The sequence below is a fragment of the Entelurus aequoreus genome, linkage group LG09 (genome assembly GCF_033978785.1).
Source record: "Entelurus aequoreus isolate RoL-2023_Sb linkage group LG09, RoL_Eaeq_v1.1, whole genome shotgun sequence".
NCBI classification, from domain to species: Eukaryota; Metazoa; Chordata; class Actinopteri; order Syngnathiformes; family Syngnathidae; genus Entelurus; species Entelurus aequoreus.
In genome coordinates, this window is record NC_084739.1 from 50,124,387 (window position 1) to 50,147,454 (window position 23,068).

Consider the following 23,068-nt stretch of genomic DNA (forward strand, 5'->3'; position numbering starts at 1 on the left):
TATGATCCTGTAACGACTTGGTATCGGATTGATACCCAAATTTGTGGTATCATCCAAAACTAATGTAAAGTATCAAACAACAGAAGAATAAGTGATTATTACAGTTTAACATAAGTGTAGATACAACATGTTAAAACAGTAAGTAATCAGATATTAACAGTAAATGAATGTTGATTAATAATTCATTTTCTACCACTTGTCCTTAATAATTTTGACAAAATAATAGAATAGAAAGATATACAATATGTTACTGCATACGTCAGCAGACAAATTAGGAGCCTTTGTTTGCTTACTTACCACTAAAAGACAAGCTGTCTTGTATGTTCACTATTTCATTTAAAGACAAACTTGCAATAAGAAACATATGTTTAATTTAATTGTAAGATTTGTTGTTAAAATAAAGCCAATGATAACAATTTTTGTGGTCCCCTTTATTTAGAAAAGTATCGAGATCATTTTGGTACCGGTACCAAAATATTGATATCGGGACAACACTAGTGTGAACTATTTTCTTCCTTTAACAGACACAATAACTTAGTAGATCAGCTTTTATTTGCCATCAAGTTTGCACATATTTACCAGAAACTGTCTATGAATGTTGTAATTCATCCAGGTCATTGTAATATTAGGGCATTGAATGGATCGCAACTGGACTGTTTGGTGTGTCTCAAAAGACATTTTGCCTCTCATCCAAGTAGGATTCATCAGTTCATGCCCATAGAGTTAGATTGGTCAGATCTAGTCTTACACTTAGACTGGTCAGATCGAGTCTAGACCAAACTCTTAGCGTGTAGAATGGCTATCAGTAGCAAACTAATTGGATTTAGTTTCTTTGAAAGCTTGACGTCCAATCCTGAGCTTTGATTTGTCTTTAAGAAATTCAAACATCAGATGAGTCAACTTGTCTTTTCCTTGACTTTCTTTCTTCTCTTTTGAACTTTTGACAGCAATTCACGCAAGAAAAGGAAACAAATCACATTGTTCTTTCAGGAATTTGTGTTTGTTCGCTGCTTTTCATGGCACCTCCTTATTCAGGACTCCAACAAAGTCAGTGGTTCCTTACATCCCAGTTTGACAAGTCAGGAGGATACATGCTAATCTCCTTAATCTGGCCTTTCTCCGTCACAGCGCCACAGGGACAGAAGGAGCCCACACAGTAATCCTGTGGAGAAACAATAGGATTACTGTGAGTGACAATCAGTATCCACCCACTGATCTGCTAGAATGCAACTTGATTTTTCTTTAGTCAGCCTGACAAGGATTGTGCTGCAATATTTGCTGCCTTGTGATGCCTGACGCTTTCTTGTTTGACTGCTGCTGCACGTCTGATGCTCATTTCAGCGCTCATTTGTCCATGACCGCTGCATTTGTGCTGGCAAACTCATGTGAAATATAAGGGAAATACACAAGAAATAGTTGTGAAATACATGCAAGAAATATGAGAACCATACAATGTTGTGTGAAAATCAACAATAACACAAACATTTCACATACAAAACAAAGGCATAAATATTTTGACAAAAGTTAGTATTGACAATTTCCCTTGTGGATCAATAAAGTTTGTTTAAGTTTGTCTAAGTCTATTGTTTTATCCACTTTATTTACATGTTATTATTGTGATTTACTGTAAGTTTATTTACATGTTATTATTGTGATTCGATGCAAGTTTATTTACATACTTTTAAGATACGTCAATCCTCACAGCCATGGCAGAAAATAAACAAAGTTTCTTCTATGTACAAACCCCGTTTCCATATGAGTTTGGAAATTGTGTTAGATGTAAATATAAACGGAATACAATGATTTGCAAATCCTTTTCAACCCATATTCAGTTGAATATGCTACAAAGACAACATATTTGATGTTCAAACTGATAAACTTTTTTTTTTTGCAAATAATCATTAACTTTAGAATTTGATGCCAGCAACACGTGACAAAGAAGTTGGGAAAGGTGGCAATAAATACTGATAAATTTGAGGAATGCTCATCAAACACATCCCACAGGTGAACAGGCAAATTGGGAACAGGTGGGTGCCATGATTGGGTATAAAAGTAGATTCCATGAAATGCTCAGTCATTCACAAACAAGGATGGGGCGAGGGTCACCACTTTGTCAACAAATGCGTGAGCAAATTGTTGAACAGTTTAAGAAAAACCTTTCTCAACCAGCTATTGCAAGGAATTTAGGGATTTCACCATCTACGGTCCGTAATATCATCAAAGGGTTCGGAGAATCTGGAGAAATCACTGCACATAAGCAGCTAAGCCCGTGACCTTCCATCCCTCAGGCTGTACTGCATCAACAAGCGACATCAGTGTGTAAAGGATATCACCACATGGGCTCAGGAACACTTCAGAAACCCACTGTCAGTAACTACAGTTGGTCGCTACATGTGTAAGTGCAAATTAAAACTCTCCTATTCAAGGCGAAAACCATTTATCAACAACACCCAGAAACGCCATCGGCTTCGCTGGGCCTGAGCTCATCTAAGATGGACTGATACAAAGTGGAACAGTGTTCTGTGGTCTGACGAGTCCACATTTCAAATTGTTTTTGGAAACTGTGGACGTCGTGTCCTCCAGACCAAAGAGGAAAAGAACCATCCGGATTGTTGTAGGCGCAAAGTTCAAAAGCCAGCATCTGTGATGGTATGGGGGTGTATTAGTGCCCAAGACATGGGTAACTTACACATCTGTGAAGGCGCCATTAATGCTGAAAGGTACATACAGGTTTTGGAGCAACATATGTTGCCATCCAAGCAACGTTACCATGGACGCCCCTGCTTATTTCAGCAAGACAAAGCCAAGCCACGTGTTACATCAACGTGGCTTCATAGTAAAAGAGTGCGGGTACTAGACTGGCCTGCCTGTAGTCCAGACCTGTCTCCCATTGGAAATGTGTGGCGCATTATGAAGCCTAAAATACCACAACGGAGACCCCCGGACTGTTGAACAACTTAAGCTGTACATCAAGCAAGAATGGGAACGAATTCCACCTGAGAAGCTTAAAAGATGTGTCTCCTCAGTTCCCTAATGTTTACTGAGTGTTGTTAAAAGGAAAGGCCATGTAACACAGTGGTGAACATGCCCTTTCCCAACTACTTTGGCACATGTTGCAGCAATGAAATTCTAACTTAATTAATATTTACAAAAAAAAAATAAAGTTTATGAGTTTGAACATCAAATATCTTGTCTTTGTAGTGCATTCAATTGAATATGGGTTGAAAAGGATTTGCAAATCATTGTATTCCGTTTATATTTACATCTAACACAATTTCCCAACTCATATGGAAACGGGGTTTGTAACATTATCACTGGAAGACTAGAGTAAAAGGAACGGCTAAGAATGCTACACGCGCACGCACGCGGATGCTAACTGCTAAAGCTTCAAAGTAGAGTAGGGGTAATACTATTGATACCTAGTATAGTATCAGTATATAAACGATACTTAACTAATTTTTCTTTATATTTTTTTATTTTCTTGTTCTTATTAATACAAAATCCTTTTTTGGTGGTTTTTGTTATTGTTTACAAACTTGTGGGTTAAGTCTCTGGATACAGGAAGGCTTCGAGGGCAAAACCCAAATGGTTTAAATGGGAGCCAGTAGTAGTTTTTTTGTTTGGTATTGTGCACTATCCATCCATCCATCCACATTGTACTTTAATTTGTAAAAAGAAAAGGGTATGTAGCATTCAATACCACACATTTACAACATCATCTGATTGACAACAATATTAGCAAATTCTGCATTTAATAACATAGGCTTTTTAAAAATGTGTTATTGCGTTTACTTTAGTTACTATTAGGGTTGTCCCGACTTTTTGATACTTTTTGATGTCAATATTGGCTTTATCTTAACAGAACATCTTACAATACATTAAACATATGTTTGTTATGGCACTAAAAAAACAATTTTAGAAGGTTAAAATATAAATCAAAATGCATTAAACACATTGGGCTTTTCTTATTGCACTCAAATAATAATTTTCCATATTATATATAGTCTCAGGGTTGTCCCTAAACTGCCAAGATACCTGTGGCGGTGGGAGCGTAGTTATGACCGTGGTCACAATGATGTCATTAATTAATTTGCATAATTTGTTATGATGATGTGGTTTTCTTTAAAAAGGCTCAAAAAATGTATACAGACATTCAAAACAAATCTGTTTTTATTAATTAGTTAACATACATATTTTTTACGCGTTTTGCCATATTTTCAATTGTTGCTGCTTTTTGTACAAGGTATGCAGATTTTTTGATACAATACAATCAGCAACATAGGATGGAACTGGACCCTTTAGTATTTTATACGTAAGTAGTAAAACCTTAAAGTCGCATCTTAAGTGCACAGGAAGCCAGAGCAGGTGAGCCAGTATAGGCGTAATATGATCAAACTTTCTTGTTGGGGACGGCGTGGCGCAGTTGGGAGAGTGGCCGTGCCAGCAACCTGAGGGTTCCTGGTTCAATCCCCACCTTCTACCAACCTCGTCACGTCCGTTGTGTCCTTGAGCAAGACACTTCACCCTTGCTCCTGATGGGTCGTGGTTAGGGCCTTGCATGGCAGCTCCCGCCATCAGTGTGTGAATGTGTGTGTGAATGGGTGAATGTGGAAATAGTGTCAAAGCGCTTTGAGTACCTTGAAGGTAGAAAAGCGCTATATAAGTATAACCCATTTACCATTTATTTGTTCTTGTCAAAAGTCTAGCAGCCGCATTCTATTATCTATTAATGCTAGACATGGGGAGACCCGAAAATAATACGTTCCAGTAATTGAGACGAGAGTAACGAACGCGTGAATAATGATCTCAGCGTCGATGGTGGACAAAATGGGACGAATTTTAGCGATATTTTTTTTTTGACGAAGAAGAGCCAACACGCCAAGGATGTCCTGTGACCGCAAACTATAACGACTGGAGTCCCTACACATAAAATACCTTAAATAAGGGGAAACCAGGCCAAGAAGTGATTTATACAGTATATAAAAACCATCCATCGAGAAAAAGGATGGACAATTTGCAGATGCATACAAAGTGTGATGGTGGAAAAGGTTGCCACAACTAGTAATAAAACGTAAGGCACAGTGATATACAGTATCCAGTTTTTTCAAATAAAGTGTCGGGTGCCTTCATAAAAAGCAGGTCTCCATAATCCAGCAAAGGCATGAAAATGGACAGATTCAAGCCTTTCCTAAAAACAGGACTTGTTTCTAAAAAAACCCCCAAATTAAATTTTAAGTTTAGCCACAAGTTTTTTCTGTGTGTTGAAATAAAAAGTTCTCATCTATAACAAACCCCAAGTACTTGTTTGTCGTAACCATTTCAAGTTCAACCTTATGAGCGATATTTTTTGAATGTTTATGGCAGTCGTTTAACATTTCAAAATAACATCACCTTAGATTTCTTTGCATTTATCACAAGTCTCAGCTGAGTTAGCTGGGACTGAACAACATCAAAAGCAGACTGCAGGAGCTAAAAGCTTTGCGCTAAAGCAAGGGATGAATAATATATCACCGCGTCATCTGCACAAAAATGTAACGCAGCACCCGACACATTATCACAGAGATTATTTCCATAGATATAAAACAAAACAGACCTAATGTGGAACCCTGAGTCACACCATTTATACAGGGAGGAAGGACGAGGGGGGCTCAACAAACTGGATGCATTGGGTTCTATCGGACAGGTAATTAGAAAACCACTTTACAGCATGCTGAGCTATAATCCTGGGCAATCTGTCTGCCAATATGATATGGTCAACCGTATCAAATGATTTTGAAAGGTCAATAAATACAGCTGCACAATATTTTTTACAGTCTAATGACTCCATAATGTCATTCACAACTTTGATAGCAGTGGTTATGGCACTATGTATTTTTCTAAAATCTAATTGATGTTGAGAAAGCAGACCATAGGTGTCTAAGAATTTTTTAAGTCGTTCCCGAACAAACTTTTCAAGAGCTTTAGCTAGCATAACTTGGAGATGGGTCTATAGTTATTAACAGCTATGGGATCACCTCCTTTTAACAAAGGTAAAACATAAGCCAATTTCGATATGCTATGAATCTCATTACTGGACTAAGAAAGATTAAAAATATGCGTAAGAGGTTCTGCAATAAAATTAACAGCAAAAAGATGGGCTCAAGTTTGTCAGGACCAGGACCCACTTGTTTTAAGGCTCTCTTGACACACTCCAAGAGGAGTAAAACTAAATGTATGAGCCATGGAAGTATGAAGGGATATGGAACTAAGGAGTCAAATAAAGAACCAGAAGAAATACAATGTTCATTAAAAACAATTACCGTATTTTTCGGACTATAAATCGCAGTTTTTTTCATAGTTTGGCCGGGGGTGCGACTTATATAGGAGCGACTTATGTGGGAAATTATTAACACATTACCGTAAAATATCAAATAATATTATTTAGCTCATTCACCATTCACGTAAGAGACTAGACGTATAAGATTTCATGGGATTTAGCGATTAGGAGTGACAGATTGTTTGGTAAACATATAGCATGTTCTATATGTTATAGTTATTTGAATGACTCTTCCCATAATATGTTACGTTAACATACCAGGCACGTTCTCAGTTGGTTATTTATGCGTCATATAACGTACACTTATTCAGCCTGTTGTTCACTATTCTTTATTTATTTTAAATTGCCTTTCAAATGTCTATTCTTGGTGTTGGGTTTTATCAAATAAATTTCCCCCAAAAATGCGACTTATACTCCAGTGCGACTTATATATGTTTTTTTCCTTCTTTATTATGCATTTTCGGCCGGTGCGACTTATACTCCGGAGAGATTTATACTCCGAAAAATACGGTAAGTATGGTTAGACTACGTGAGTCTTTTCCGATACAAGTTGGCAGTTCATTTGTGGTTTCACTTCCATAAGACGTTTTTATGACTTTCTAGAATTTATTGGGATCATTTAAGCAACTGGTGGTTTGTGCAAGATAAAAGTTAAACTTTGACTTCTTGACAAGAGAAGTAAAGCGATTTCTGAGCTGTCTACAAACATCCAGTGAGCCTGGGATTTGGTATTTCTAGCCTTGGCCCATGCAGCATCCCTTTCTTTTAGCAGACTGGACAGTTACATAAAAATGTAAGTTATTGAATGACAAGGTGCTTCATATAATATTTTACCCCAAACGTATCCTGGCCACGTCATGCTCTGTCACAGATTAGATGATTAGAATATGAGAAGAAAATGTCTTCTTATACTTGCGGTGTCTGCGTGGCGGACGTCATCAGTACTTGTATTGCAAAGCATAAGATCTTGGGTACGAATTCTGGTCGCGGTTGAAAATTTGTTATGTTTTTTAGATTTATATTTTAATGATGTTAAAATTGTTTAATATGCTAAACTTCAGAATATTTATCGAAAAGAGGACTGTTACCAAATCATGCTGATTATCAAATATGTTAGATGAGTGATAGATAGTTATAGCTCAATTAAAGCTTTTGTTATTCGGGAAAATCATTGTGTTGCTCAAGGTAATATAATTTATATGGTGGTGGGATACCCATGATTTCAGCCTTTCAAAGTTCCTCTTGCACAGCCAATTTTTGACCTCGGTATTTGTCAAATCCTAGTTACTGCCCCGTTTGTGTGCCAATCCATGTCCCATTGGCGCCACCGTAGCTGTACACCTCACAACATTTAAATAGGATGTGACGTCGGGGGCCTGCCTCTTCGAAATGGCGTTTTACAGGAAGTGTTGTCATCAAGATGGCAGTCCCTGGAGAGCTTCCGACGGCAAACAAAATGAACAAATAAATGAAAAAATTAATGAAGCGACTGTACACTGAGACATTGGTCGCACGCACATATTTCGCTCGATTTATATATACAAAACCCAAAACCAGTGAAGTTGGCACTTTGTGTAAATCGTAAATAAAAACAGAATACAATGATTTGCAAATGCCTTTCAACTTATATTTAATTGAATAGACTGCAAAGACAAGATACTTAACGTTCGAACTGGTAAACTTCTTTTTGTGTGTGCAAATATTAGCTCATTTGGTCAAATGCAGAGGACACATTTCACCACACCTAGTGTGTGTGTGTGACAATCATTGGTACTTTAAAAAAAAACAGTGGTAAAATTGCCCCTGTGCCAACTTTTTGGCAATGTGTTGCTGCCATTAAATTCTAAGCTAATGATTATTTGCAAAAGAAAATTTTGTTTCTCAGTTTGAACATTAAATATCTTAACTTTGCAGTCTATTCTATTGAATATAAGTTGAAAAAGATTTGTTTTTATTTATGAATTACACAACATGCCAACTTCACAGGTTTTGGGTTTTGTATATATATATGTATATTAGGGGCGTGGGAAAAAATGGATTCAAATTCGAATCGCGATTCTCACGTTGTGCGATTCAGAATCGATTCTCATTTAAAAAAAAAAAAATTTGTTTTAAATTATTTTTATTTTTTTTAAAATTAATCAATCCAACAAAACAATACACAGCAATACCATAACAATGCAATCCAATTCCAAAACCAAATCCGACCCAGCAACACTCAGAACTGCAATAAACAGAACAATTGAGAGGAGACACAAACACGACCAAAAGTAGTGAAACAAAAATGAATATTATCAACAACAGTATCAATATTAGTTACAATTTCAACATAGCAGCGATTAAAAATCCCTCATTGACATTATCATTAGACATTTATAAAAAAAAAAAAAAAGAACAATAGTGTCACAGCGGCTTACACTTGCATCACATCTCATAAGCTTGACAACACACTGTGTCCAATATTTTCACAAAGATAAAATAAGTCATATTTTTGGTTCATTTAATAGTTAAAACAAATGTACATTATTGCAATCAGTTGATAAAACATTGTCCTTTACAATTATAAAAGCTTTTTACAAAAATCTACTACTCTGCTTGCATGTCAGCAGACTAGGGTAGATCCTGCTGAAATCCTATGTATTGAATGAATAGAGAATCCTTTTAAATCGGGAAAAAAATCGTTTTTGAATCGAGAATCGTGTTGAATTGCAAAAAAAAATCGATTTTGAATCTAATCGTGACCCCAAGAATCAATATTGAATTGAATCATGGGACACCCAAAGATTCACAGCCTTAATATATATATATATATATATATATATATATATATATATATATATATATATATATATATATACAAAAAAATATATATAACAACTATAATATCAGTATATAAAAAATAGATTATAATGAATAAATAATTATGTGGAATTTAAGAAAAAAACTTGACATTTGACTTTGACTTAACAAAAGCAGGTGCAGGTTCAATTCCCAGGCAGTTTTAAGTGAGCTGTATTAAAAGCAATAATGTATCGTTAATTTTGCCATTTAGCACAACATATAAATTGTACTGTACATGCTTGTAATGGACAATCATCTTGTTTATTAACAATCTTTCCATTTCACTTCTGTAATGAAGACATGAGAAGAATCCAAACAAGGTGGGATTATAATCATTTTGTTTCATTAAAGCTTTTTCATTTATACGTGTAATGAGTCACAGTAGCCAACTTTTTATGTTACGACTAATTTCTGGAATGAAGCATTTTGCATTGTCTGACATTAAAGAAAACAACAAATAAATGCATTTTCACATCCAAATGTATGAACTTTTATTATGCCTGCCGTTTTTCAATAAAATTAAATTTTTTAAAAGGTTTTTAGAGAGACCAAACAGGCGAGGACGGCCCCTGACAAATGATATTTTGTTTATGATTATGTTTTTCTTTTTGTACTTCTTGTCTCTACTGGTGTGTTTGTTGTGCTACCACTAGATGGCCACATTAGTATAAATATCATATGAACAGCTCATGAAAAATATAAAGATGGAAGTTTTGTGACGAAATGAATATTGAATGATGAATAAAAACAAGTCACCAAGCATCTTTTGTGTTCACCGAGAGTGAAAAAGAGGAAAAAAGTTTGATTGTTGTCACAATATCAGGATACAATACAAAATTACAGCTCAAAGAGGCGGCGGTATAATAATAATAATAATAAAACCTTAGAAATACAACAGGGTCCTTCTGTCCCAAAGGGACATGCGGTCCCTAAATATAGAATACCAACAAAAAAGGAAAAATAGGTAGAAGTTATTTCATCCTCTTTCATATCAATTATTGCCCATCTGTTTACTTCATGTCTTTAAATATGATAATAGGATGCTTATTTACTATTTCAAATAATAGAGTAGGAAAAAATTATATTGTAGAATAATAATTCAACTGTTGTATGTATATATATATATATATATATATATATATATATATATATATATATATATATATATATATATATATATATATATATATATATATATATATATATATATATATATATATATATATATATATCATAAAAAATCTTGAATACAATTTTTTGTGAAAAAATCGGGGATTTTATTTTTAGGCCATATCGCCCAGGCACACCATATATATATATATATATATATATATATATATATATATATATATATATATATATATATATATATATATATATATATATATATATATATATATATATATATATATATATATATATATATATATATCAGTGGGGCGTGCGGTGAGGTTAATGTCTGGTGAGGCACTGCATCATCACAGTCAGATTTACAATCATATGAACCCTAAATAGTATCTTATTCACCATGTGATTGGCAGCAGTTAACGGGTTATGTTTAAAAGCTCATACAGCATTCTTTACACAACTGTAGCACACAAAAAAGCACATTTAATAAAAAAAACATTATTATGGTCTTACCTTTCTTGCTGGACATCCACACAGCCAGCCTTTGCGTGTGTACCACGCCGTTTGAAAAGAACGGGTCTTCTGTCCCGAAGTCAAAAGCAAACCTTTTAGCTCCGGCGTTGGTCTACCTTTAATTATTACCTCCTGCTTCGATTGAAAGTCCAGTTTAGAAAACGGTTTTATTTTACATATGTAATCCTCCATGTTTTTAATAAAAGTCCAGGCGAGAGGAAATAAACAATCGCTTGCAAACTTTTTTTTTTCAACGTTTTCAACGTTTTCCAGGCCACGGACCAGAGGTGAGTAGAAACACGCTACATGTACGCCCTTACATTTACTCGAGTGAATTTGTGGATACATTGTACTTATCAGACTAGTTTAAATGCAACATACTTTTTACTTTTACTTTGTTACATTGAGGTTCATTCCTACATGTATTTATAAAATCATTATATTTATTTATGATGTATTGTGTATATATATATATATATATGTATATATATATATATATATATATATATATATATATATATATATATATATATATATATATATATATATATATATATATATATATATATATATATATATATATATATATATTCACACACATGTTAGGCATGTACGATATATTGATTTTGTCGATATATTCATGTGTATATATATATATATTTAAATATATATTTATATATATATACTGTATATATATACATTTGTGCATATATACATTTGTGCATATATATATATATATATATATATATATATATATATATATATATATATATATATATATATATATATATATATATATATAAATATATATTTAAATATATATATATACACACATATTAGGCATGGGCGATATATCGATTTTGTCGATATATTCAAGTTTTTTGTATATATATATATATTTAAATAATTGTGTGCATATATATGTATTTATATCAGTGGCATGCGGTGAGGTTAATGTCTGGTGAGGCACTGCATCATCACAGTCAGATTTACAAACATATGAACCCTAAATAGTATCTTATTCACCATGTGATTGGCAGCAGTTAACGGGTTATGTTTAAAAGCTCATACCAGCATTCTTTACACAACTGTAGCACACAAAAAAGCACATTTAATAAAAAAAACATTATTATGGTCTTACCTTTCTTGCTGGACATCCACACAGCCAGCCTTTGTGTGGGTACCACTCCGTTTGAAAAGAACGGGTCTTCTGTCCCGAAGTCAAAAGCAAACCTTTTAGCTCCGGCGTTGGTCTACCTTTAATTATTACCTCCTGCTTCGATTGAAAGTCCAGTTTAGAAAACGGTTTTATTTTACATATGTAATCCTCCATGTTTTTAATAAAAGTCCAGGCGAGAGGAAATAAACAATCGCTTGCAAACTTTTTTTTTTCTTCTTCTGCGGCCGAGGAATGATCTCTGGGATCACTACCGCCCTCTACCACCAGGAGGCCGGATTACTGCGAGCCTCAACCAGTACGTCTTTTGCAGCTAAATTATGAATGCTCAGCACAAGAAATACGTTGCACACATATAGTTTTTGACAAAATACACTGTACATTATATACTTCAGCTAACTAAACTATGCCATAGTTTAGTTAGCTGATATAATTCATATAGCAATACAGTCTCACTGCACAGCAGGCCAGCAGTTAGCCGAGTCATTGTGCACAATCCATGTTGAGGCACAAATCAGTGACGTGCCTCAACTGGCTGCTGATCACCGCACCGTCTCTTCTCAATATTTGAACGGCAAATGTGAAAATAAAAATAAAAATAATCTAAAACTGGTGAAGTTAAATGGAAAATAACTTTAGTATAATCACTGGATACATATAACAATTTAATTTTTTATTTTTTATTTTTACATTTTTTTTCTTTCCATGATGGCAAGTGAGGCCCCGCCTCCCCTGCCTCTAGTGACTGCACGCCACTGATATATATATATATACAGGTAAAAGCCAGTAAATTAGAATATTTTGAAAAACTTGATTTATTTCAGTAATTGCATTCAAAAGGTGTAACTTGTACATTATATTTATTCATTGCACACAGACTGATGCATTCAAATGTTTATTTCATTTAATTTTGATGATTTGAAGTGGCAACAAATGAAAATCCAAAATTCCGTGTGTCACAAAATTAGAATATTACTTAAAGGCCTACTGAAATGAATTTTTTTTATTTAAACGGGGATAGCAGATCTATTCTATGTGTCATACTTGATCATTTCGCGATATTGCCATATTTTTGCTGAAAGGATTTAGTATAGAACAACGACGATAAAGATTGCAACTTTTGGTATCTGATAAAAAAAAGGCTTGCACCTACCGGAAGTAGCGTGACGTAGTCAGTTGAACATATACGCAAAGTTCCCTATTGTTTACAATGATGGCCGCATGAAGTGAGAGAGATTCGGACCGAGAAAGCGACAATTTCCCCATTAATTTGAGCGAGGATGAAAGATTTGTGGATGAGTAAAGTGCAAGTGAAGGACTAGTGGGGAGTTGAAGCTATTCAGATAGGGAAGATGCTGTGAGAGCCGGGGGTGACCTGATATTCAGCTGGGAATGACTACAACAGTAAATAAACACAAGACATATATATACTCTATTAGCCACAACACAACCAGGCTTATATTTAATATGCCACAAATTAATCCTGCATAAAAACACCTGCGTGTTTGTTATGCTAGCTCCTAGCTCCTCTGCTAGCTCCTAGCTCCATAGAACACGCCAATACAATTCAAACACCTGATCAACACACACAATCACTCAGCCCAAAAGACCGTTTACCTAACCCAAGGTTCATAAAGCTTATATATTTTTAAAAAGTTACGTACGTGACGCGCACATACGGTCAAGTTATCGAATGTTTAGCAGCCAAGGCTGCATACTCACGGTACCTGATATTCAGCTGGGAATGACTACAACAGTAAATAAACACAAGACATATATATACTCTATTAGCCACAACACAACCAGGCTTATATTTAATATGCCACAAATTAATCCTGCATAATAACACCTGCGTGTTTGTTATGCTAGCTCCTAGCTCCTCTGCTAGCTCCTAGCTCCATAGAACACGCCAATACAATTCAAACACCTGATCAACACACACAATCACTCAGCCCAAAAGACCGTTCACCTAACCCAAGGTTCATAAAGCTTATATATTTTTAAAAAGTTACGTACGTGACGCGCACTTACGGTACGGTACGTGTTATGCTAGCTCCTAGCTCCTCTGCTAGCTCCTAGCTCCATAGAACACGCCAATACAATTCAAACACATGATCAACACACACAATCACTCAGCCCAAAAGACCGTTCACCTAACCCAAGGTTCATAAAGCTTATATATTTTAAAAAAGTTACGTACATACGCAAAAAAAAGCCAAAGCTGCATACTCACAGTAGCACGTCTGCGTCTTTGTCATCCAAATCAAAGTAATCCTGGTAAGAGTCTGTGTTGTCCCAGTTCTCTACAGGCGTCTGTGTATCCAAATCAAAAGTCCTCCTGGTTAGAGTCTCTGTTATCCGAGTTCTTCCATCTTGACTGCATCTTTCGGGAATGTAAACAAAGAAGCGCCGGCTGTGTACTGTTGTGGCTGACTACGTTCGAAAAATACGTCCATTTCGCACCGACAACTTTCTTCTTTGCTTGCTTGGCTTCCTTCTCCATAATGCAATGAACATGATTGAAACAGATTCACGAACACAGATGTCCAGAATACTGTGGAATTATGAAATGAAAACAGAGCTTTTTCGTATCGGCTTCAATGTGGAAGGCATACCCGTGTTCGCCGGGCTACGTCACACGCATACGTCATCCTCAGAGGCGTTTCGAACCGGAAGTTTAGCGGCAAATTTAAAATGTCACTTTATAAGTTAACCCGGCCGTATTGGCATGTGTTATAATGTTAAGATTTCATCATTGATATATAAACTATCAGACTGCGTGGTCGGTAGTAGTGGGTTTCAGTAGGCCTTTAAGGCTAATACAAAAAAGGGATTTTTAGAAATGTTGGCCAACTGAAAAGTATGAAAATGAAAAATATGAGCATGTACAATACTCAATACTTGGTTGGAGCTCCTTTTGCCTCGATTACTGCGTTAATGCGGCGTGGCATGGAGTCGATGAGTTTCTGGCACTGCTCAGGTGTTATGAGAGCCCAGGTTGCTCTGATAGTGGCCTTCAACTCTTCTGCGTTTTTGGGTCTGGCATTCTGCATCTTCCTTTTCACAATACCCCACAGATTTTCTATGGGGCTAAGGTCAGGGGAGTTGGCGGGCCAATTTAGAACAGAAATACCATGGTCCGTAAACCAGGCACGGGTAGATTTTGCGCTGTGTGCAGGCGCCAAGTCCTGTTGGAACTTGAAATCTCCATCTCCATAGAGCAGGTCAGCAGCAGGAAGCATGAAGTGCTCTAAAACTTGCTGGTAGACGGCTGCGTTGACCCTGGATCTCAGGAAACAGAGTGGACCGACACCAGCAGATGACATGGCACCCCAAACCATCACTGATGGTGGAAACTTTACACTAGACTTCAGGCAACGTGGATCCTGTGCCTCTCCTGTCTTCCTCCAGACTCTGGGACAAGTCTAGTGTAAAGTTTCCACCATCAGTGATGGTTTGGGGTGCCATGTCATCTGCTGGTATTTTGTCAAAAACTGTATGTGTGCAAAGTATTTCTTGTGCTGAGCATTCATAAATCTGCTGCAAAAGACGTACTGGTTGAGGCTCGCAGTAATCCGGCCTCCTGGTGGTAGAGGGCGGTAGTGATCCCAGAGATCATTCCTCGGCCGCAGAAGAAAATAAAAAATAAAAAAAATAAAAAAAGTTTGCAAGCGATTGTTTATTTCCTCTCGCCTGGACTTTTATTAAAAACATGGAGGATTACATATGTAAAATAAAACAGTTTTCTAAACTGGACTTTCAATCGAAGCAGGAGACCAACGCCGGAGCTAAAAGGTTTGCTTTTGACTTCGGGACAGAAGACCCGTTCTTTTCAAACGGCGTGGTACCCACGCAAAGGCTGGCTGTGTGGATGTCCAGCAAGAAAGGTAAGACCATAATAATGTTTTTTTTATTAAATGTGCTTTTTTGTGTGCTACAGTTGTGTAAAGAATGCTGGTATGAGCTTTTAAACATAACCCGTTAACTGCTGCCAATCACATGGTGAATAAGATACTATTTAGGGTTTATATGTTTGTAAATCTGACTGTGATGATGCAGTGCCTCACCAGACATTAACCTCACCGCGCGCCACTGATATAAATACATATATGCACACAATTATTTAAATATATATATATACATATACAAAAAACTTGAATATATCGACAAAATCGATATATCGCCCATGCCTAACATGTGTGTGTATATATATATATTTATATATATATATATATATATATATATATATATATATATATATATATACATACACATATATATATATATGCACAAATGTATATACATACAGTATATATATATAAATATATATTTAAATATATATATACACATGAATATATCGACAAAATCAATATATCGTACATGCCTAACATGTGTGTGAATATTTATATATATATATATATATATATATATATATATGTATAAATATATATATATATATATATATATATATATATATATATGTATATACATATATATATATATATATATATACATATATATATATATATATATATATATATATATATATATATATATATATATATATATATATATATATATATATATATATATATATATATATATATATATATATACACACAATACATCATAAATAAATATAATGATTTTATAAATACATGTAGGAATGAACCTCAATGTAACAATATATATATATATATACACACAATACATCATAAATAAATATAATGATTTTATAAATACATGTAGGAATGAACCTCAATGTAACAAAGTAAAAGTAAAAAGTATGTTGCATTTAAACTAGTCTGATAAGTACAATTTATCCACAAATTCACTAGAGTAAATGTAAGGGCGTACATGTAGCGTGTTTCTACTCACCTCTGGTCCGTGGCCTGGAAAACGTTGAAGACGTCTGCTGTTCAATGATGTTATGAAAATGTTTCCTGTTGACATGTACGCATTCATCAAGTGATGGCGCATTTATATCAATGTGTGTGCATTTCATAGGTGTCATTACATGAAAAACACCACCCATGTCACTTCCTGTCAACTGGGAGAGGACATGAAGAAAAAAGCTCCACTTTTGCTACCGGAGTTTTGAGTCATTTTGGAGTTTTCTTGACAACTTCCTGGGATCACAGCCACAGGAGAGATGACTGACATCTTTGACCTGAACTTCGACGTGAGACACAGATTAGCTGAAACACGCAAATTGGAAATGCTTTTAGCTGTGAGGCTGAAGTTATATGGAGATCAGACTGGGAGAGTTTTGGACAGATTTGAAGGCAAATTGGGGCCAAAGATTTTTTACTTGGAAAACGTAAACTTTGAAACGGAAAAATTAAGTTTGGATGTTTAATTCTGGAAAAATACATCAGTGTAAAATAAAAATAAGTGCACATATTTTGTTTAAGGTTGAATACAATTATGATCCACTCTCTTAATAATTCTTTATTTTTCATCTTTCTTTTTTGGATTTTGGTTCGATTTTAGTGTGGGGGGCGTGTCATCAACTGAGAGGAGTGTGGCATCATGACAGACAGCTTAGCAATAAAGATAGGGGGTCCATTATCATCTTACTTTCAGTGAATGTAGGAACTATCCATCCACCTTCTTCTGCTTATCCGAGGTCGGGTCGCGGGGGCAGCAGCCTAAGCAGAAAAGCCCTTACTTCCCTCTACCAAGCCACTTCGTCCAAGGCCAGCTGGGCGACATAGTCTTCCCCACAAGTCCTGGGTCCACCCCCTGGTCTCCTACCGGTTGGACGTGCCCTACACATGAATGCTTGGGGGGCATTCTGACCAGATGCCCGAACCAACTCATCTGGTTCCTCTCGATGTGGAGGAGCAGCAGCTTTCTTTTGAGCTCCTCCAGAATGACAGAGCTTCTCACCCTATCTCTAAGGGAGAACCCCGTCCCTCGACGGAGGAAACTCATTTCGGCCGCTTGTACCCGTGATCTTGTCCTTGCGGTCATAACCCAAAGCTCACGACCATAGGTGAGGATGGGAACGTATATCGACCGGTAAATTAAGAGCTTTGCCTTCCGGCTCAGCTCCTTCTTCACCACAACGGATCGATACAGTGTCTGCATCACTGCAGATGCTGCACTGATTCTCCTGTCGACCTCAAAATCCACTCTTCCCTCACTCGTGAACAAGACTCTGAAGTACTTGAACTCCTCCACTTGGGGCAAGAGCACCCCATCCTTTTCTGAGCGAGAACCATGGTCACTTTTCTTATACCATCAATCCAAAGATGTTTGGGAATGATGACATCATTTTTCAAGATAATAATGCATGTTGCCATACAGCAAAAACTGTAAAAATGTTACTTGAAGAAATATACTTACGGTCAATGTCATGGCCTGCAAATAGTCCGTATCTCATTCCAACTGAAAATCTTATGTGGAAATTGAAGAAAATGGTCCATGACAAGACACCAGCCTGCAAAGCTGATCTGACGACAGCAATCAGAAAAAATCGGAGCAAGATTGTACTTTTCATCAAAGTCCAAGCCTCAGAGACTGCGAGCTGTTATAAAAGCCAGAGGTGGTGCATCAAAGTGCAGGTGGTCTGTTGTATTGTTTGTTTTCCATGATTTGATCTAAAAAGGAAATTTTAACTGACTACCACAATTTATGTTCTTATTTTTTTTTAGTGTTTCTATTATCTCTTTTAGAAAGTTGCCATTTAAAATGACTATCATTTTGTGTCATGTCCGCTATCTGCTTTTTTTCGTCAAAAAAAAACTGAATGAACATCCAGGTTGTAGACCAGTGGTTCTTAACCTTGTTGGAGGTACCGAACCCCACCAGTCTCATATGCACATTCACCGAACCCTTCTTTAGTGAAAAATATATCTATATATTTTTTTCAAATTCAAGAAAAAGTCGTATGTTTTTTTACTGGTGCACAAAATGAACCGTGCATGAACATCACCTTGTTCAAAGAACAAAACCAACACAGTGCATAAACTCACAACAAATGACACACCTTACACACATTACCATGAATTGATTAACGTGGACCCCGGTGGACCCCCAAGTTGAAAAACTTATTGGGGTGTTACCATTTAGTGGACAATTGTACGGAATATGTACTGTACTGTGTAAACTGTACTGTGTATTATCTTCCTTTGCAATCTGCTAGTAAAAGTTTCAATCAATCAATCAAAAAACCTGTAAATCAGATGGAAAATTAGAGGGAACATTGTTTGGGGGTATCCATAATACGCTGATAGGGAGAAGTTTTTATTTACACGATAAGTCGGATGTGTCTTTACCTCCGTGGCGGAGGCTCCGCCAAACCCCTGAGGCTGACTCACCGAACCCCTAGGGTTAGATCGAACCCAGGTTAAGAACCACTGGTGTAGAGACAGAAAAGGTAGCCGTGTACAAACAAAACATAACACTTTCAAGATGTCTATGTGTAGTCGTTTATATGATTGTTCTTGTTTCTCAGTACAGATTGTTGTGCTATTACATTGTATTGTGAGTGAGGAGCAAGGCCTTGTGTCACTACACCAGAAACACAGTTCCTCTGTGGTAGCTCCGACAGAATCGGTTCATCTACTGGGGGTTAAGGCTCAGCTGTCTTTAGAAACTAGTGATGCCTCGGTTTCAAACTTCAATCAAGGATTGAAAGCACCACAATTATGTGCTGAGACACAAAAGTGAAATTCAAACATAACTTTGTCCGATGCTACCACAAATAGATTTATTATATCTTTACCTTTATCATCTCATCCTGGTTCCCAAATGTCGGTGTTGTGTGTAAATGCATAAATGCAAGCTTTGATGAAGTTCTGATGTTTTTGGTGAGTGAAAAGTGTTCCATGCTGGGTTTGTTGCTACCAAAAAGAATGATAGGTGTAGGTAGTCTGACGCATTCTTAATTTGATTTGAACAACATTATTGAACTTTGACAACAAAATTGTTTTTATCTTAACTTTTATGATGTTGTATTATATAACTGACAAATTTAAATGAATGTTTTTGTTTTTTTTTACAAAAGCCCAGACCATTAACATGTGGTTGTGGCCCTAAACAACCACATAGTGTTCATGCGACAGGCCGGCCCTGAGTATTGTTATTAATTAATTAGTATTGTTAGTAATGTATTGTTGCATTCATATAAATATTTGGTTTGTTTTTCTACATTAAGCCCAGTACTGAGTTCATGTCTACAACATGTTGATTTTCAAAACCAGCTTCACTACTGCACTGTTTAAATACATTCTAATTGCATTACATATATATTCAGAGACATCTGTTTCTCGGATTTTTGTTATGCTTTAAGTTGCAAGCATAATTGCTGGTTAGCGTAATGATTGTCACAGTGAACCCCTTAAAGGCCTACTGAAATGAGATTTTCTTATTTAAACGGGGAGAGCAGATCCATTCTATGTGTCATACTTGATCATTTCGCGATATTGCCATTTTTTTGCTGAAAGGATTTAGTAGAGAACATCGACGATAAAGTTCGCAACTTTTGGTCGCTGATAAAAACAGCCTTGCCTGTACCGGAAGTTGCGTGACGTCACAGGTTGAAGAGCTCCTCACATATGCACATTGTTTACACCAGCAGCGAGAGCGATTCGGACCGAGAAAGCGACGATTACCCCATTAATTTGAGCCAGGATGAAAGATTTGTGGATGAGGAAAGTGAGAGTAAAGGATTAGAGTGCAGTGCAGGACGCCACGGTGTATCTTTTTTCGCTCTGACCGTAACTTAGGTACAAGGGCTCATTGGATTCCACACGTTCTCCTTTTTCTATTGTGGATCACGGATTTGTATTTTAAACCACCTCGGATACTATATCCTCTTGAAAATGAGAGTCGAGAACGCGAAATGGACATTCACAGTGACTTTTATCTCCACGACAATACATCGGTGAAGCACTTTAGCTTCGGAGCTAACGTGATAGCATCATGCTTATCTGCGGATAGATACAGAAGAAATAAGCCCCTGACTGGAAGGATAGACAGAAGATCAACAATACTATTATTACTTTTACTATCAGGAGACACTGAACCAAACCCTGCACCTGTAACCACACGGTTAATGCTGTCCAGCCTGGCGAAGCCTAGCAATGCTGTTGCTAACGACGCCATTGAAGCTAACTTAGCTACGGGACCTCGACAGAGCTATGCTAAAAACATTAGCTCTCCACCTACGCCAGCCCTCATCTGCTCATCACCACCCGTGCTCACCTGCGTTCCAGCGATCGACGGCGCGACGAAGGACTTCACCCGATCATCGGTGCGGTCGGCGGCTAGCGTCGGATAGCGCGTCTGCTATCCAAGTCAAAGTCCTCCTGGTTGTGTTGCTGCAGCCAGCCGCTAATACACCGATCTCACCTACAGCTTTCTTCTTTGCTGTCTTCATTGTCCATTAAACACATTGCAAAAGATTCACCAACAAAGATGTCCAGAATACTGTGGAATTATGTGGTGAAAACAGACGACTTAAGCTGGCCACCATGCTATTCCAAAATGTCTGCTTCAACCCGTGACGTCACGCGCAAACGTCATCATACCGAGACGTTTTCAGCCGGATATTTCGCGGGAAATTTAAAATTGCACTTTATAAGTTAACCCGGCCGTATTGGCATGTGTTGCAATGTTAAGATTTCATCATTGATATATAAACTATCAGACTGCGTGGTCGGTAGTAGTGGGTTTCAGTAGGCCTTTAAAATCCGACCAAAACATGCAGTCTTATTTGTAAGCATTAGACTTTAGCTAGAGATGGACATCCATTTGTTTTTTTCCAAGCATGGGAAAACATTAGCTGCGGTCCAACTTTTGCAGCCTTTACTCACGGCTCAACTTCCTGCCCACACCTGAAGCTGCCCCAGACTGCACTGTCTCTGCAATCTGTCTCTCAAACCCAGCGATGCCGTCCTCATCTGGTCCTGCTGCTGCCCAGCCTTCCAGCGGATCGCCTAGAAAGTGTCCACTCTTCTGCCCCACTACTCTGATTCAGGGAAATAATTATAAATATCCACTTTTTTAACGTCATTTCCCGCCAATGTTGGAGACAATGTTAACAGTCTCGCCTTCCCTTTTCCATAACTCAACTCATTTTCTACATTGGATCTAATGAGAGAGCATGACGCCAGTCAAAACAGCCCAAAAATATTTTAAAGTCCTCCCCAAAAGCGTTAAACTCTGTTGCGTGACCTGGGGCCACAACAGCTAAATCTGGGACCTCGGGTAGTAAATTTAATCTCACGCGTACTGCTATGACAATGAAGTTCCTGCAATGTTGTACCTTATTACTGCATTACTTCATAAAACTACTATTTGTACTACATGCTATTGTAATATTTTTCATACAATATATTTTAGTTAAAAGTTACATGTTCAAATTGTGATGTTTTGGGGGCCAAGCACCAATTAAATAGATTTTAATTCACTTTAATGGGCGATGTTAATGTGAGATGTAAGTGTTTTGAGTTACGAGGTTGGTCATAGAACCAATTAAACATCCGTTCACATGAAAACACATTCACTAATTGTCATGTTCAATTTTTCCACATTAATTAAGTCCAACAATTAATATTAATACAGACTAATAAATAATATCTGACCTTTCAAATCAGTGATCATTCAGCAAACATCATGAATATACTGTATTTGTTATCACTTGTGTGTGTTATTAGTGTAGCACTGCATGAAATACAATAAACAACTTACTTTGAATAAGGGAAGACTATGTCGGAAACCTCAATCATACACAAACGCTGAGAGAGCATTTTGAAGCTGTTTTATCGGACAAAAAAAAAGGCTTTTGTGTGTAGACACAAATGTATTTTTAAAACATCAGCGTTAGTAAGGTTTTAGGACACACACGTGTGCTGTACCTTCACAGTACACAGCTTTTGTACTATGAAAGTACACCCCATGTCATGTACTATGTATTATACTGCTAGGATGCTTTACACAGTAAGACGTGGATTTGGGTGTAGAAACGTGCGCTGTGAGGTGCAAATGTGAGGATTTACAGTGTCAAAAAGATCATGGCCTTCATCTCTTTAAAGGATTATAACAAAGTTGGAGAAGAACCGTTGATCTCTTTTCCTGACTGG

At 36.6% G+C, this 23,068-nt stretch overlaps 1 protein-coding gene across 1 annotated transcript in view; it reads right to left on the reverse strand.

Moving 5' to 3' along the window:
* Positions 1-525: 525 nt before the first annotated feature.
* fbxw4 (F-box and WD repeat domain containing 4) overlaps positions 526-23,068 on the reverse strand; it is a 170,777-nt gene continuing 148,234 nt past the window's right edge. Inside the window, exon 9 of the mRNA XM_062058895.1 lies at positions 526-1,162. Within this exon, the coding sequence (XP_061914879.1) occupies positions 1,049-1,162 (114 nt within the window). The 3' untranslated portion in view covers positions 526-1,048. The remainder of the gene's footprint in view (positions 1,163-23,068) is intronic.